Genomic DNA, 14459 nt, shown 5'->3' with positions numbered 1-14459 from the left:
TAACAAGGAAATAGAATGAACTGTTTCATTAACATTCAATCTATAATCTCGAGGACCTACATTTCCTTTCGGTTTAAGCCACTATTTCTCTCGATGTGTTTAATCATATACATGAGAATATTCATGCTCCATACAAGTAGAATACATACACCCAAGTCTCTTAATTGGAATTGGACAGGAATTACCATTCCTTTCTTTTGTAACATCAACTCAAAAAAGGAACAAATAGGCGGCTCAACATATAAACAGCAGGGGGGTAACTTTGCTTATGAATTAAGAAGAATTTCTACTGGTAGAGTGGTGACAAAAGGGCCGAAGATGCTCTTCAGAATGAAATCTTGATGAACACCAACACGTGCAATGTTAGTAAGTAAAGCACGAAAGCCGACCTAAGTAGAGCAGGCCTCTGTAGGCTCTCATTTCGCCCAACACCGTAGAGAGGCCGGCCATGAGAATTGCCTGTGTAATCTAGAGAAGCAGATCCAAGCCCAGAGTTGCTTCTTCCAAACCGGTTCCTGGCCATAGTGGCCTCCATGTTGCTTGTGCCAAGCCTCTTCGACAGCCCATTTAATCTTTCTAGTTCCTTCTCATTCAGATGGATGTCATTGACTAGGGCTTCAGCCTGGGCCTATGCTCGAGAGAAGAAAAACAAAGGAAAGAAAGTTTCGCTCCATCAGCTAAGACCAAGATGACTGTCCCATGAAATGATTCAGTTCACAGAGAGCAAATTTATAGAATGTAAACGCCACCTGCTTTGTTGCTAATTGCTCAATTAAACTGTGGAGCTGTTTATCCAATATCTTCTCTCTCTGGGCTGCAAGAGAGAAAATGCCATTTACTCGGGGAACGGAACGTGTCTCGAGCTATAATATGTCTTATTCAAAATATCCATTGCTTTCTAATGCTGCAGCACAGGGTCAGCGAAATAACCGGAACCAAGTAAGATACCTGGAGATGGCTGCTTCAGTGCATGATCCTGAACTATCATCCACCTTTTTTCCAATTCTTGAACTTTCTCCTCCATCAAGCTCTGCAAAACAAGGCTAGTTTCAGTGAAATTGAAGGGAGAAAATGTAAAAGATTATTCTCGGTGAGAAAGACAAGCAACAAACCAATTCTTTCTTCTTATTCTCTATATTTTCCAGAATCACAGCCTTCTTAGAATCTGCATCCAGTCCCCCTTCAGATTCCGTAAGAGATTCAACTTTAGGTCCATCAGAACTTCCAGACTGATTTGTATCCAGAGCTTTGTGCGCACTTTCCAGCTCATCCATCAAATTTTTCTCATCCTCGTCTATGTCCTGCCATTGTCAATTCATAAAGTTGGCCCAACAATTTAATTATGAAATTAGAGTGTGGAATCAACCGAGAGAGGAAATATAAAATCAACTCAAGTAATTATAATGCAAGAACAACAAAGATATTACACTAAGTTTTAGCCGATAGAAGGAAATGTAACACATCCATGACGGCCATTACAGTTAGAGACATTCGCTAGAGCTCCAAAAAGAGAAGCAGCAACAACAATTTTGGGCCGCCCTCAAGAAGTACCTGCAACTTCTTTCGAAGTGCTTCAGCCTCCTGTATTTTCTCCTGGATTTTGTTCTCGCAGTCTGAGTTGGCCTTTTCATATGCAGCATTTTCTTCTTGCAGGGTAACCTCCCTCAGTTGAGCCTGATCATACACATCAGTTTGAACGATTAGAAAACCCACTAGCCCCTACTTGTAGCTATCAGTCTTCAGCATACTGGGTCAACTAAATGAAGAAGCGGCAAGATAAACGACAAGAAAGCTTTTTGGCACTCCAACCCCATAAAACAGCACCGAAGGCGACAGATTATAAGGCAGGGTAGACCAAAAGTAGCCGTAAGAGCAGAATCTAATTAAACCAGACTAGCCATGTTAATTGTTGCTTAAGAAATCACGTCAAAGAGATCGATACAAGATTAAGATTACACATTTAGGTTTCAATTTTATCAAAATGATCACGTTTTTCCAGTAAACTTCAACAAAAAATCCTTGTGAATCACTAGATAGACAAATAACTGCCATTTTAAAAAGAGAAGATCAGATGAAAGAACAGCAGAGGAACACGAAAGCAAACTCGAATATCAAGCTTATGCATCTTCAGACAACAAATTTACAAACTTATGAACTAAATCAAAATGTGCAAGGGCACTTCTTCATTGAAACGAAATATCAGTAATGTTCATTGGCAGCATTACAATTTTCCTAGAAAAAATACTTTCAACTGAAATCGGCATTATCAGGCAAGAAAATGGTCGATCTTTACGATTTCTGATGCTCAGTTTAGCTGAAAGTGGAACCAAGTCCCCTAAATTTCTCAGAGTGTTGAGGAACACGAACCTGTTCGCGAGTGGCGGAGTGAGAGTTGAGCTGGAGAGCGAGGGCTGCGTTGGAGGCGAGGGAGTGGGCGTGGAGGTGAGGGAGGCGCTGGGAGATGTCCGGGGGAGGGATCCTCAGCCGCAGATCCTGGATCGAGCGGCTGAGGGAGGCGGCCTTCTGGTCGAGCTCCTGCACGTACTTCTGCTGATCCGGAGTGAACACGAGCGGAATTGAGCTGTCCTCGTCTAGATCGTCAGTCGCTCCTCCGCCTCCGCCAACGACGTCCGCCGCCCAAGCTAGTAAGCCGGCCATCTGCAGGATCTACTCTGCTCTGTTCTGCTCCTCCGATCGACCTGCAGAACATCAATGGACGAGAAGTGCAGTCAATCGGCCCGTGAGCGGTTCGATTCAGTTCGGTCCGGTCCGGTTGACTTCCTAGCCACGGTTTACCTTTTCTTCTTTTTAGTCAGACTGAATGGTCGGAAATACTTATTCGGCGCAGTTTCGGCTTATAATCCAGTTCGGTTCACGATCGTGCTGTGTCTGCTTCTGCTCAGCTGAAATCCGGAAGGAGCGAAGAGAGAGAGAGAGATGGGGGAGGAGAGAGAAGACCCGCAGAGGCTGAAGAGGATAGCGGCGGCGGCGTACGACTACGACAACGACCCCCGATGGGCCGATTACTGGTCCAACGTCCTCATCCCACCTCACTTGGCCTCCCGTTCCGAAGTCGTCGACCATTACAAGCGCAAATTCTACCAGCGCTACATCGTACTTCTCGCTCTTTCGCTAATTCATTTCTCTGCATTTCCTTTCATGGTTAGCATGCAGCAGCTTAGGTTCCTCAGAATCGTGCTTTTCCGGTGGATTTGGCTCGATAATCATGTAATCTGGTCTCGCGTTCGCTTGCTTCGCGTGCTAGGATTCAATTTTGGGACTGACGGCTGGTTGAATTCGAGAAATTAAGTACTGGAAATTCCAAAATGTGTTGAATTGACTTGTCCTCAAACCACTATGTTGTTTATCAACATGTTGAGAAGCTAAAGTCTTTGTTAATTTTTCAATGTTGAGGTTTACTTTCATGGAAATTGAGAAATAAATTGCTAAAGAGTAAACAATTTGTCGACTTTACTGGTCCGTGAGCCACTTTTGAGCATTCTTTTTGAATTGTTACGTACTTTTGGATGGTATCTCTGTCTCGGTGTTTATAGTTTGAATTCAAATGATGCTTGCAGGATCCTGATCTTGTTGTGGAGGCAATGTCTTCGGGCAGTTCTTCTCAAGCAGGTAGACAATCTGCTCCATCCTCTTCTTCGTCTACGACAACTAGTGAACCAGCTCGATCACGCAGTTCGGGTAAGTTATCTGGTTTGTTATAATTACAACATTTTATCATAAGTTGCAAAGGATCAGAAAGTTGAAGCCATTATGAGGATAAGTTTTCTTCGAGTCCCGTGGGGCTAAAAATGCGCATGTATCAGTTTCGGCAATGAAATAATTAAATTTTTTTTCCTGATTTATTAACAAATCCACTTCTTCTATCGTACTTAAGCCGATCATATGATGTAGGATCAACTGCCCGAAGCTCAGGTTCATCAGCTACTAGTCCGTCTTCTCTGGCCATGGATCGACAGACCATACAGTTTTCTATCAATGCTTGGGTACATTTCGGACATTTTATGTATATCAGCATTATGATTTATGATACAACAGCCTAGAATTCCTGTATCTGTTTCTTTCGGTCTCAGCTCATTGTAAACCAGAGCTGTAGTTATGTTTCAATCTTCATTTGTTCATCATGCTTTTACTTATCGCAAGCTTTAGTCAATACTGATATTTGAGCCTCTGTTTTTGAATTGTTTTCGGCTTTTGATCCTTTTCTCCAGGTACTTGTTGTGGCTGTGCTTGCAATATTTCCTCTAGTCCCCAAAAGCCTGTCTAACAGAGCATATCGTCTTTCCTTCATGGGCACTGTTGTCTCCTCCCTGATTTCTGTGTATTCGTTATATGGGGTAATTACTGCAGTTGCTGATCATATTTGAGGAAGCCCGAGGCTCAATGTTGATAGTCATCTATTAACTACTGTAACTGATTGCAGAAACCCAGAGCATGGAATATGCAGGCCTTGCAAGTCTACTTTCAGTCTGTGGTTGTGGCCAAGGATTTCATCAGCTTTATCTATGGCCTCACATTTCTCACGGCACCTGTCAACCTTAGATGTCAGTGTTGGATCAACATCTAGTTTATTTTTCCTCTTTTTCTTCCCATTACGGTTAGGGGGTAGAAGGTATCTGATCATATTTTTTATCAATTGCAGTTGCCTTAATTCCTGTTTTGTGCCGAACGGTCGAGCACGTGGCGAAGTTTCTTAGGCGTAATTTCACTCGTTCCTTGCTTTATAGGTAGGAACCATGAATAACTGCATTAAAACATCTTTACTGACAAATTGTAGTATTTTCTGACTTTTTTATACCCCCTTAGCTTGTGGGAGATTTGGTACCTTGTTTAGGAGATTTTTCATCCACTAACAAATTCATTGTTTCAGAGACTATATATGCTTCTATCATATAAAAGTGTGACATGTTACTGGGAGATGACATATGTGAATGAGAAGCTCATAAGTGGCCCCCTTTTTTTTTTTTTTGCATTCTTTTGAAATCTGACATCCATTCTTTTTTTTTTTGGTTCAAAAATAGGAAGTACTTGGAGGAACCATGTGTATGGGTGGAGTCAAACATTACGACACTTAGCATACTCTCCTCTCATGCTGAGATCGGACTTGGCTTCCTCATACTCATATCGTTGTTCTCGTAAGTATCTTAAATATTGTTGTTCTTGTCAGTATCTTAAAGCGTCCTTTCTGTTTACTGCTTCTTCCACAATTCCGGGTTTCCTTGGTTTTCCCCCCCGTTTCCCCGCGCCTGAGGGTGAGACTGAATTAACAATCTGATGTGCAAATATGAACTGCAGGTGGCAGCGGAACATAATGGTCATTTTCATGTACTGGCAGGTTTGTATCATCTCCTTTTGCTTACGAAAACATTTTTAATTCCTTTTTTTCGATTTTCTAGTGAAAGTCTATATTGGAAGGAAACTTTTTTCTAAACTTCAGAGCAATGCAAATTTACGTGGTTCAGTGTCTTTGAGCTGATATAGTTCTCTGACATTTCAATGCTTTCTTTGCAGCAATTGAAGCTCATGTACCATGCCCCTGCCACTGGAGGTTACCACCAAAGTGTGTGGGCCACGATTGGGCGAACTGTCTATCCTCTGATCCACCGTTACGCACCATTCCTCAACACTCCTCTCTCAGTGGCTCAGAGATGGTGGTTCAGATGATTTCACCGGCGAAAATGCCTCACATGACTACGGGTTGGTTTGAGTTACTCTTTGAGGGATGTAGCTCTTCCTGGTATCTAAACACGACAACGCATGTCATAATCTGTCATCGCCTCGGTGCTAATAATTACGCGAAGCTTCGTAAACTGTTTTCAGCTTCCATTTTTCTTAGGATCCATGGCATCTAATGGTTTGTATTCATATTGCACTGGGTAAGGACAGTGCGTTCTCTGAACTGATCTCACTTTACAGTAAAGCTACATGACCAAACCGTGATGTGAGGAAGAAATTGCAGATCCGAACGGTCATTTGTTTTTGTTGATTTTGAGACATATGCTTGATATATGCTAGTACACATTCACTTGACTATGGGGCGATCCGAACGATCATATGTTGTTGCCAACCTGAACAATGGAAGTATGTGATCTATTTTACCATTAGAGTTTTAACATTGATCTGAAGGCTGTTACATATATAACAATGGAACCCGTTCGACTATGACTCCGGGTTTCGGTCTGTGCAGTCCTCGAACCAACTCTGATATGGGTAGGCTCAGTACCAACATAATCTTTGCCCTAAATCTTGAGCCACATTTGGTCCCATGGAAGGTATGCAATACAGTCCTGCCAACGCAACTCGACTATAATCCAGTATGTATAAAAGTTGGAGTGAAGCATCATAACATACAAAAGTCTCTTAACGTAAGAAAGTTAAAAGGTTATTACCTGACGGAATTTTAAAACGTCTTAACTTGCATGAAAATCCAAAAGTTTATAACTCTGGGAAGTTCAGAAATCTCCGACTCAAGAATGTCTGAAAATTTTATATATAATGGATGTGTATCTCTCATACTGCTGATGGCTCATAATTGAGTATCTATTACTGTTAAATTGCTTTAGCTTTTCTACCCAAGACAAAGAGGATGTGGTAGTAGCAAGATTCTGCATAATTTTAAAATGATAATAGCAAGATTCTGCATAATTTTAAAATGATAAAGTCGGGATTTGTTATCATGATTTTGTTAGTTGAAGTTAATGGGCTTTTCCGTTTTCTATTGAATTTTTTTTTTTTGAGTTTGTTATATTTTGATAAATGTATAGTGATTATTGGGGTTCTTATTCATTTCAAGTAATTTTTTAATGTGGATATATAGTAGTTATATGATGGGGGAACATTGTGGAATACATACAAATTTTTTTTGATACTATTGATTTACTTTTATATTATTATGTACAAGTGATGCAATAATTTAAAATTTATATATAATGTTCAATTAGTTACTTAATAAACATATAAATTTTATATGTTAAACTGCATATTAGGCAGTGTTTTCATATCAATTATACTAATTATGTTATATTGTATATCTTGTGCTCCTAATAATGGTAATCGGTTTCGTTATTTCAATGGCTCTAGGACGCGCATATGCGCGGAACATGTGCAGGCTATATATATAATTCATGTATCTAAACTATATGTCTTAGCAAATCGAACCTTCTGTGTTGGGAAGTGATCCCAGTGATTCATATGAATTTGGTTCTCTTGTCGATCGATCAGTATATTGGGAATTGGAGATGATAAAAACTGAATACATAATCAACAAAACCAATCATTTTCCTATTTATTAGCTCAAATCCCGTAGATTAATATTATATTTTCCTAATTTGCATGGGGATAAATTGCTTTTTGTGTTCCCATGCGTGAACATGATCTCCCGCGGCTATGTCGCCTAATTCCTTCGAGGAATCATCTCCATGTGTCTGTTCTGTTCATAATGCAATGGCATGTGCTGGTGAACCAACCTTAACCAAGAAACCCAAATATCATTTGAAAACGATGGGTTCGCCTGTCACAGCCAGGGCCAGATATAATTAATAAACATTATTATATGTACATATCAACTTAATATTGTGGGCAAAGAATATTGTGCGTGAGGCGTAAGACATTAGATTTGATACGAGGAACTGAATTATCATCTCGATCCGATATCTCTCTGATCTCGTAATTCTTCTTCAAGCATTGTTATCCATTATTTGTTGGTAGAAACTGGTCCCGTGCTTCACGAATCAGCGTGGTTGGTGATTCGACACGGTCACTCTGATGCATTAATCGGAATTTTACAAGTTTTTTTCATGTCATTTGTGGGAAAGTTAACGTTAAGAGATGATCGATTTGCCAGCAAACAGAGGATAACGATAACGAAGTCGAAAAGACTTTGCTTCCACGGTTCTGACATTGTGTATTCCGTCCTATGTTAAGCCAAATTAGCTGTGCTCCATTTCCGTATGTATGTCCGAGTCAGCCAAACATTCTTAGTTGTCGCCTGTATATGTGTATATTGACTGGATTCAATTCATCAAGCCTGCACGCCATTGCCCGATGAATCATACTACACAGAATTCTCGAAATTAAGCCTGGACCCGATCGGCTCCTCCTCTGTAGTGATCGATTTCCATCGGACGAGTATATCGCCAATCGGCTAGTTTTCAGCTCAAGCATATGCACATTTATCACGATTCAGGATAAGTCACATCGGATCCAGTCCTGATCTTTCCAGACTCGTTTTTCACGAATAATTTTATCGGTATTCATTCTTTCCATTAATTCGAGTCATACCTGTCTAAGTTGGATTCTTCAATTGTGTTGGAGTTGAACATGAGTGATCACAAGCCTTTGTCTTGAACCAACATGGATTGATTTGTGCCGTTTAAGTAAGGTTTCGGGTTCGAATTTTTATGGAAATAGAAAATTTACGTTGGAAGAGTTTTAATTCTTAATAAGTTGGTCCGATTCGAATTGATTAGTCGGGATCCAATTGCTCTTTCGAATACTATTAGGGTTGACATGGAAAAAAATATCCCTTTGCCTTCAGTCGCGTGCCCTCAAGATTCTTCCATCCATGGACTTCCTTCTTGTGGGTCTGTCTCTGTTAGTTTTTCTCCTTCCTTTTTTTTCCCCTCCCCTCCGGGTAGACATATGCTATTCAGAAGTCCAGCGGATGTAGATTAAATGAGTTTGAACTGAATCGATTCATAAGTGAGTAAAACTCTTTAATTATGAATTTTCTTCATTTATAAAATTCAAATTAGAAATTTAAACGTCAAATTACTTAAATTAACTCACGTTAATTATTAGCTTCTCATTTCAGCGAAAAAGATTTATCCGAGGATTCCAGAAATGGCATGGCGATCAGATTCGAAAAACTATAGCCTTTGGCTGCAAATGGCATCGGAATAAATCGCGCAGACGAGTGAATGCAAACGAAGCACTTGGAGCTATCAACCCCATTGGGTCTTGGTGGACCCTCCAATGCAATATTGCAGCTGGTTTACGAAGGCAAAGCCGAGACCACGTGTGCCCATGAATTATGAGTTGATTGCTAACTGCCATCTGGTTATATCTGATTATCAATCCCAAATTTTCATATGGTCGAGATGTGAAGTTCTACGAGCCAGCTTCATTGTGGTGATGTGTTGAACTGTAATCGAAAGTTTTATACACGATAGATAACACTTAAAAATAATCTGATAATTCTTTTAGCATCCCACACCATTATCGGAATCTTGCCGGTGGCAATATTAATGAGTGGTCAGTCGTTATTTGCCTTAATCGTTCGCAAATCATGATATCTCATGCAAATGACAGCTTGTATCGTAAACTTTGTTACCGTGCTTTGTTCTTTTCACATTGCACAGGCTTCTCGATTCGATTAAGGGATTTCAAGGCGTTCTTTTCAGTTGATACCGACTACTATGGAAGCTAGTAGTAAAGTTGCGTCCTGTTTACATCTCCCATGGGAAATACACCGTCAAATTGGACACGGGGAAAAAAAAATCTGAATTTGGGACACGTTATACGATGGAAAATGCTTGAAAATTCAATTTCGGTTATACCAGTCTAATACAATAACATAAAAAATCTAATAAAGAGGTATAGATAATCTAATGAAAGGTTGCGGAAGAATCTAGAAGATATATATGTAAACAAAATGGTGCTCCTCTATAAGTCTCACTATAACAATCAAATCTAAAATCTCTATATTACATGGTGAGGGTGTGTGTTAACGAGCCAAGATATTCGTAAACGGTTCGAGTTTGGCTCGATAAAAGCTCGAATTCGGCTCGTTCTTATAAAGCTTGAGCTTGCCAGTTAAATGAGCCGAGCCGAGCTCAATGGTATTCTGCTCGTGAAGCTTGCGATCCCAAATGAGCTTTTCATTTATTTAAATATATATATATATATTATGGGTTATTACAGTAATTCAATTTAAGCTCATGCCCAATCAAAACCCATGCAAGCTCGTGCTCACGAGCCTTATACAAGTCGAGCTTTGCTGGAATAACGAGTCGGCTCGGCCTTCGCTAAATACAACGAGCCGAGCACGAATCAAAGAGTTAGGCTTGCGCAAGCTCTAGCTTCGACCCGAGCTCACAAATAAATAAATGAGCCTAGTATATTCAGGCACTGCTCGGCTCATTTACACCCCTACGTCTCTTTTTCTTCTCAGGATCAAATTACATTAAAAGAAAAAAGAAAATTTGAACACGTATTCCATAATAAACGTATAAATAAATCGATTAATTGAGAAATAAGGTGATTATTTATGTGGAACAGCCCATCGTCTTCTCGCTCATTCAAACCGTTGGTTCAGCAGAGCAAAGTTCCAGACACAGACAGACAGACATGCACACACACTGAGGAAGGAAGGAAGGAAGGACAGAGAGGAGAAGAATCCTCATTGAACCCGAGAAGGAGAAGAACACCCACCCCCTGTGCGAGCGCTAATTAGCTCCAAGAAACATAGCAGCAAAGCAACAGCAACAGGACAGCAAATCCTTCTGCCGGCAACCCAACCCCCAGATCCGCCATCTTCCCTACCCGCATTTGCTATAATTCCCCCCCGCTCGCCCTCCCTACGGAGGCGATGGACTCCTCGCCGGCGTCTTTCGGAGGAGACTGCTGCGACGACGTCATGAGGCACCAGCGCCGGCGGCGGGCGGCCGCGGGTAAGCCCGAGAAGGGTTGCCGGTTGGGGCGGCAGCAGTCCATTGGCCGAGACATAGGGCACGCAGCGGCGGAGACTTACTTGGTGACTTGGCTCAGCTTCAAGCTCCTCCGTTGCCTCGGGTACCCTTTCTGGAATGATGATTGAATCATCGTTGCTCGATCGACAAAGCTAGCTGATTTTAAGCTCGGTCGAGTTGTTGTTAAAGCTTGGGATTTTATTGGGAAAGTACTTAAATCGGGCATTTAGCTCTGCTCCATATTGTTGCAGTTCACAGGGTTGTTGGATGTTAGTCTAAGCTTATGAAGTTACTTGTAGACAGCCAGAGTTGATATGGGTCCCCGAACAATTATCTTAACAGTGTCAGTACACAGTAGAAGTAATTACGAAGCACACGTATATTAGCTGATTACACTCACGAGGTTTTGGCCCTCCTGATGTTTCGGCCACTGTAATTTGGAGAAGCTAGGACAAGCTGGATGATGCCTGCTTTTCCTAAAATAGGGGTGAATTTGGAGCAATTCAGGTCCTTTACAGAATCCATATGTACCCTCGTTATAGCTTATTTTGAAGAGAGATAGATGAAGAGGCGGCATCATTTTCCTTTCTGCTTTGTTTCTTCTACAGATGTATCCATTAGTAATTGTTAAGGTTTATGCCCCAAATTGAACTGCTGGTAACCATCTATCTTGTCCAGGGTAGGCTACCGGTGGATTATGAAATTACTCGCTCTCGGTTGCTATGCTATGCTCCTTATGCCTGGTTTTATTCAAGGTGTGTACTTTCAACCTCTTTTGGCTCGGGTTGGTGATTCATATAATGTCTCTTGATTAGGAGTCCCTTTTACCAAAGGGGTTATAAACCTTAGCTTCTTAAACAGCAGAAAGTGTCCAAGTTTGTTCCTGCTTTAAAATCATAAGGCAGTGCAGTGGCGACGCATTTACCTTTTCTCCTGCATCTATCATTGCTTTTCTGGAGTCGTCTGTTGTTGATGCTCAGACAATACTTGATGATCATGAAGGTTTAATTCTATAATTGTTCCAAATCCTGATAGATCCTTAATAGCAAATAAATTCTTTTCGTGATCAAAGATGCACATGTAGTCTCTTATGATTTGACAAATAAAACATAACTGCTTTTACTCTGATATTGCACAGTTGCATATTATTATTTCTTCTCAAGTCAAGTCCAACGCAGTATTGTATATGGAGATCAACCAAGAAATAGGTACACATGCGTTTAGCTTTCTACATTTGATCATTAATTCAGTCTGTTTATAAATTGCTAAGATCGTTCCTTGTTTTGGTTAAATTGATTTTGATTATACAGATTGGATCTGCATTTACCAAAGAATAGTGAAGGGTCGAAGCCAGTTGTGGCATTTGTCACTGGTGGAGCTTGGATCATTGGGTAAGTTAGGTCTTCTCATTGTAGGCAACTCATATGGCTATACTGACAAATTCTGTTCGCTACCGCTATTTATCCTCTCAGTTTTCATCAAGTTATTTGTTGTTATAGGTATAAGGCATGGGGTGCTCTTCTGGGCAAACAGTTGGCCGAAAGAGATATTATTGTGGCATGTATTGATTACAGGTAACCACGGTTTCATATTTCATACCATTTTGATTTGGACATGACAAACGCTTTGTTTACTTATTAAACTTTGATTTACATTAGGTAAAATGTAAAAATGCGACTGTGAATCCATTCATATGCAGTTGATATTTGTTTATAGTCTTATGAGTTAATGTAAGGGTGCTACAAAAGCTTGTTAGTTATCAGGTATTCCTGAGCATGTATCAAAATTTTCTTATATGAAACATCTGGGAGATTATTTTATATGAAACAATTGCAATGGGATCGGTCTAGTTTTGGTTTATCTGATCTCTTGTTTTAGCTACATATTTTACGAGAATTATGCTTTTCATGGGTGTAATTGTAAACATGTGCTTGCAGAAATTTTCCCCAGGGGACCATCAGTGAGATGGTCAATGATGCATCTCAGGGAATCTCTTTCGTTTGTAACAACATTGCCGAATATGGAGGTGACCCCAACAGGTTAAAATTGAAAGTAGTTCTTCATGGTCCTTTCAGATTATTAGGGGTGGGGGGCGTAAGGAAGAAACTTATTTTCTTTTGTGGATATTTGATCAGGATTTACCTAATGGGTCAATCGGCGGGTGCTCATATTGCTGCTTGTGCTCTCATAGAGCAAGCAATTAAAGAATCTCTAGGGGACAGCATTTCCTGGAGTGTGTCCCAGATAAAAGCATATTTTGGTTTGTCTGGAGGGTATGCCTTCTTTGTTGCTCCCTTATGAAACACATTTCTCCCTTGATGATTCCAGTATTTGGTTTACATCTGATTTCTTTAACTCAAACTGGGTTGATCTATGAATTAACTTGTTAGAAATATTTCACATCCAGTGGGTTTTTCGTCTATAAAATGTATCTGATTAAAAAAGTAGGATATTAGGGAAAAACTGGATAATTTTTTGTATAATTGTTATTGAATTGTTTCTAGAAGGAACACTGTTTTTCTGTTGGGAGCTTGGATATATTGGGTTCGCTAATATGATCTAATATTCTATGGAATCGCTTACTGTAGGTACAATTTATTCAATTTAGTTGATCACTTTCATAATCGAGGCCTCTACCGTTCCATTTTCTTGAGGTACCTCCAGAGCTAGTTCCGCTCCTTGACATGTCTGTTGTTACATTGAGTCATTTGCTCCACTTCTGCGATCATGGTGTCATCTATTATCTTCTTCTTTTCTCTTTCCTCATTGGCGACTCATTTTCAGCATAATGGAGGGGGAGAAATCGTTTGAACAATTTTCTCCTGAAGTTCGTGTACGAGAAATTGCCAACAGAAACTCAGCTTCCCTATTGCCTCCAATCTCCCTTTTCCATGGAACCACTGACTATTCAATACCAGCAGATTCCAGGTTAGTGTTAGAGTTTTAGTTCAACTACATTTAATCCATTCTATGAAATATTGAACGTGCATCCATCATTTTTGTTTAAGAAGCTGTACTGGTCAGTGTACTGGATTATGTTTTTGCCTTTGGGTATAGGAAACTCTGATAAGTGAAAGCATCGAACAGGATACGGCACTAGCCTGTAATAACTTGATGAGTAACAATGCACGATACAAACAGTTGCATTGGTTTTTGAAGTTTTTATACTTTTCCTTTGCAGCAAAACTTTTGTAGAGACCCTCCAGAAAGTCGGTGCCCAGGCTGAACTAATTCTGTATGAAGGGAAAACACACACCGATCTGTTTCTCCAGGCATGTGATGATACAGATGTCTTATAACGAGCTCACATTATCTGCTTTCTGTAAAATTGTTCTCCCCTTCGCACTCTCTATAGCGAAACTGGCTTATTATACCTTTCTTTATTAATTGCTTGATAATGATTACCTCTCAGGATCCTCTTCGAGGTGGGAAAGATGATTTATTCGACCACATTGTTGCTAAGATACATGCAGACGACCCTGAAGCTCTTGCCAGAGATGCAGTGGCACCCCCAAGGAGACGGCTTGTTCCGGAGATCTTGCTTTTGTTGGCTCACAAGATCAGCCCCTTCTAGTTTAGGTCACATTCATGTATATCATATATCTTCACAATCGAACTATCATCGTATACATAATGTGTGCACTTATCATCAATTATTGAATTGAAACGCATGCTCCTATGCCGAGATATTGTCATTCTTTCCAAGTGATATCCTGATTTCTCTTTCCACTCCTTTTCGGTCCCTTTTCGGGT

At 40.4% G+C, this 14459-nt stretch overlaps 3 protein-coding genes across 5 annotated transcripts; 2 read left to right on the top strand and 1 right to left on the bottom strand.

Annotated features, from left to right (window-relative positions):
• Window positions 1-66: 66 nt before the first annotated feature.
• Window positions 67-2811, bottom strand: LOC116204745 (protein Spindly). 2 transcript variants are annotated; one of them, XM_031537004.1, is made up of 7 exons: window positions 2797-2811; window positions 2368-2699; window positions 1552-1674; window positions 1113-1301; window positions 949-1030; window positions 750-814; window positions 67-628 (listed from the first exon to the last, which is right to left on the bottom strand). In XM_031537004.1, exons 2-7 carry the CDS (start codon window positions 2656-2658, stop codon window positions 326-328), a joined length of 1053 nt encoding a protein of 350 aa, XP_031392864.1. In that variant the 5' UTR covers window positions 2659-2699; window positions 2797-2811; the 3' UTR covers window positions 67-325. The 2 variants fall into 2 exon arrangements, with proteins under 2 accessions (XP_031392864.1, XP_031392865.1); XM_031537005.1 differs by lacking the exon at window positions 2797-2811 and having other exon boundaries at window positions 71-622; window positions 2368-2796.
• Window positions 2812-2831: 20 nt separating this feature from the next.
• On the top strand, window positions 2832-6049 carry LOC116204746 (transmembrane protein 33 homolog). Its single transcript, XM_031537006.1, has 9 exons — window positions 2832-3114; window positions 3579-3699; window positions 3913-4004; window positions 4230-4355; window positions 4442-4562; window positions 4661-4745; window positions 5040-5153; window positions 5314-5353; window positions 5530-6049. Exons 1-9 carry the CDS (start codon window positions 2938-2940, stop codon window positions 5680-5682), a joined length of 1029 nt encoding a protein of 342 aa, XP_031392866.1. The 5' UTR covers window positions 2832-2937; the 3' UTR covers window positions 5683-6049.
• A 4230-nt stretch (window positions 6050-10279) lies between these two features.
• LOC116203529 (isoprenylcysteine alpha-carbonyl methylesterase ICME-like) lies at window positions 10280-14415 on the top strand. Of its 2 annotated transcripts, none has more exons than XM_031535285.1 (11): window positions 10280-10809; window positions 11385-11461; window positions 11845-11914; window positions 12017-12097; window positions 12206-12280; window positions 12644-12745; window positions 12842-12979; window positions 13295-13360; window positions 13491-13634; window positions 13888-13978; window positions 14119-14415. In XM_031535285.1, exons 1-11 carry the CDS (start codon window positions 10607-10609, stop codon window positions 14278-14280), a joined length of 1209 nt encoding a protein of 402 aa, XP_031391145.1. In that variant the 5' UTR covers window positions 10280-10606; the 3' UTR covers window positions 14281-14415. The 2 variants fall into 2 exon arrangements, with proteins under 2 accessions (XP_031391145.1, XP_031391146.1); XM_031535286.1 differs by having other exon boundaries at window positions 10666-10809; window positions 11390-11461.
• The last annotated feature ends 44 nt before the right edge of the window (window positions 14416-14459 follow it).

This window comes from Punica granatum, chromosome 4 (assembly GCF_007655135.1).
Source record: "Punica granatum isolate Tunisia-2019 chromosome 4, ASM765513v2, whole genome shotgun sequence".
Classification (NCBI taxonomy): Eukaryota; Viridiplantae; Streptophyta; class Magnoliopsida; order Myrtales; family Lythraceae; genus Punica; species Punica granatum.
The sequence above is the reverse complement of the archived record's forward strand: the minus strand, read 5'-3'. Positions and strand labels throughout refer to the sequence as shown.

What these genes read in the sequence shown, in the direction of transcription:
- LOC116203529 (XM_031535285.1), top strand. Translation starts at nt 10,607, where the DNA reads ATGGACTCCTCGCCGGCGTCTTTCGGAGGAGACTGCTGCGACGACGTC. An exon ending in TATTTTGGTTTGTCTGGAGG is followed by an intron (nt 12,980 to 13,294) that starts GTATGCCTTCTT and finishes CGCTTACTGTAG; the next exon opens with GTACAATTTATTCAATTTAG. An exon ending in TCAATACCAGCAGATTCCAG is followed by an intron (nt 13,635 to 13,887) that starts GTTAGTGTTAGA and finishes TTTCCTTTGCAG; the next exon opens with CAAAACTTTTGTAGAGACCC.
- LOC116204746 (XM_031537006.1), top strand. Translation starts at nt 2,938, where the DNA reads ATGGGGGAGGAGAGAGAAGACCCGCAGAGGCTGAAGAGGATAGCGGCG. An exon ending in AGTTTTCTATCAATGCTTGG is followed by an intron (nt 4,005 to 4,229) that starts GTACATTTCGGA and finishes CCTTTTCTCCAG; the next exon opens with GTACTTGTTGTGGCTGTGCT. An exon ending in ATACTCATATCGTTGTTCTC is followed by an intron (nt 5,154 to 5,313) that starts GTAAGTATCTTA and finishes TATGAACTGCAG; the next exon opens with GTGGCAGCGGAACATAATGG.
- LOC116204745 (XM_031537004.1), bottom strand. Translation starts at nt 2,658, where the DNA reads ATGGCCGGCTTACTAGCTTGGGCGGCGGACGTCGTTGGCGGAGGCGGA. An exon ending in ACTCCGCCACTCGCGAACAG is followed by an intron (nt 1,675 to 2,367) that starts GTTCGTGTTCCT and finishes GTGTATGATCAG; the next exon opens with GCTCAACTGAGGGAGGTTAC. An exon ending in AGAATAAGAAGAAAGAATTG is followed by an intron (nt 1,031 to 1,112) that starts GTTTGTTGCTTG and finishes CTTGTTTTGCAG; the next exon opens with AGCTTGATGGAGGAGAAAGT.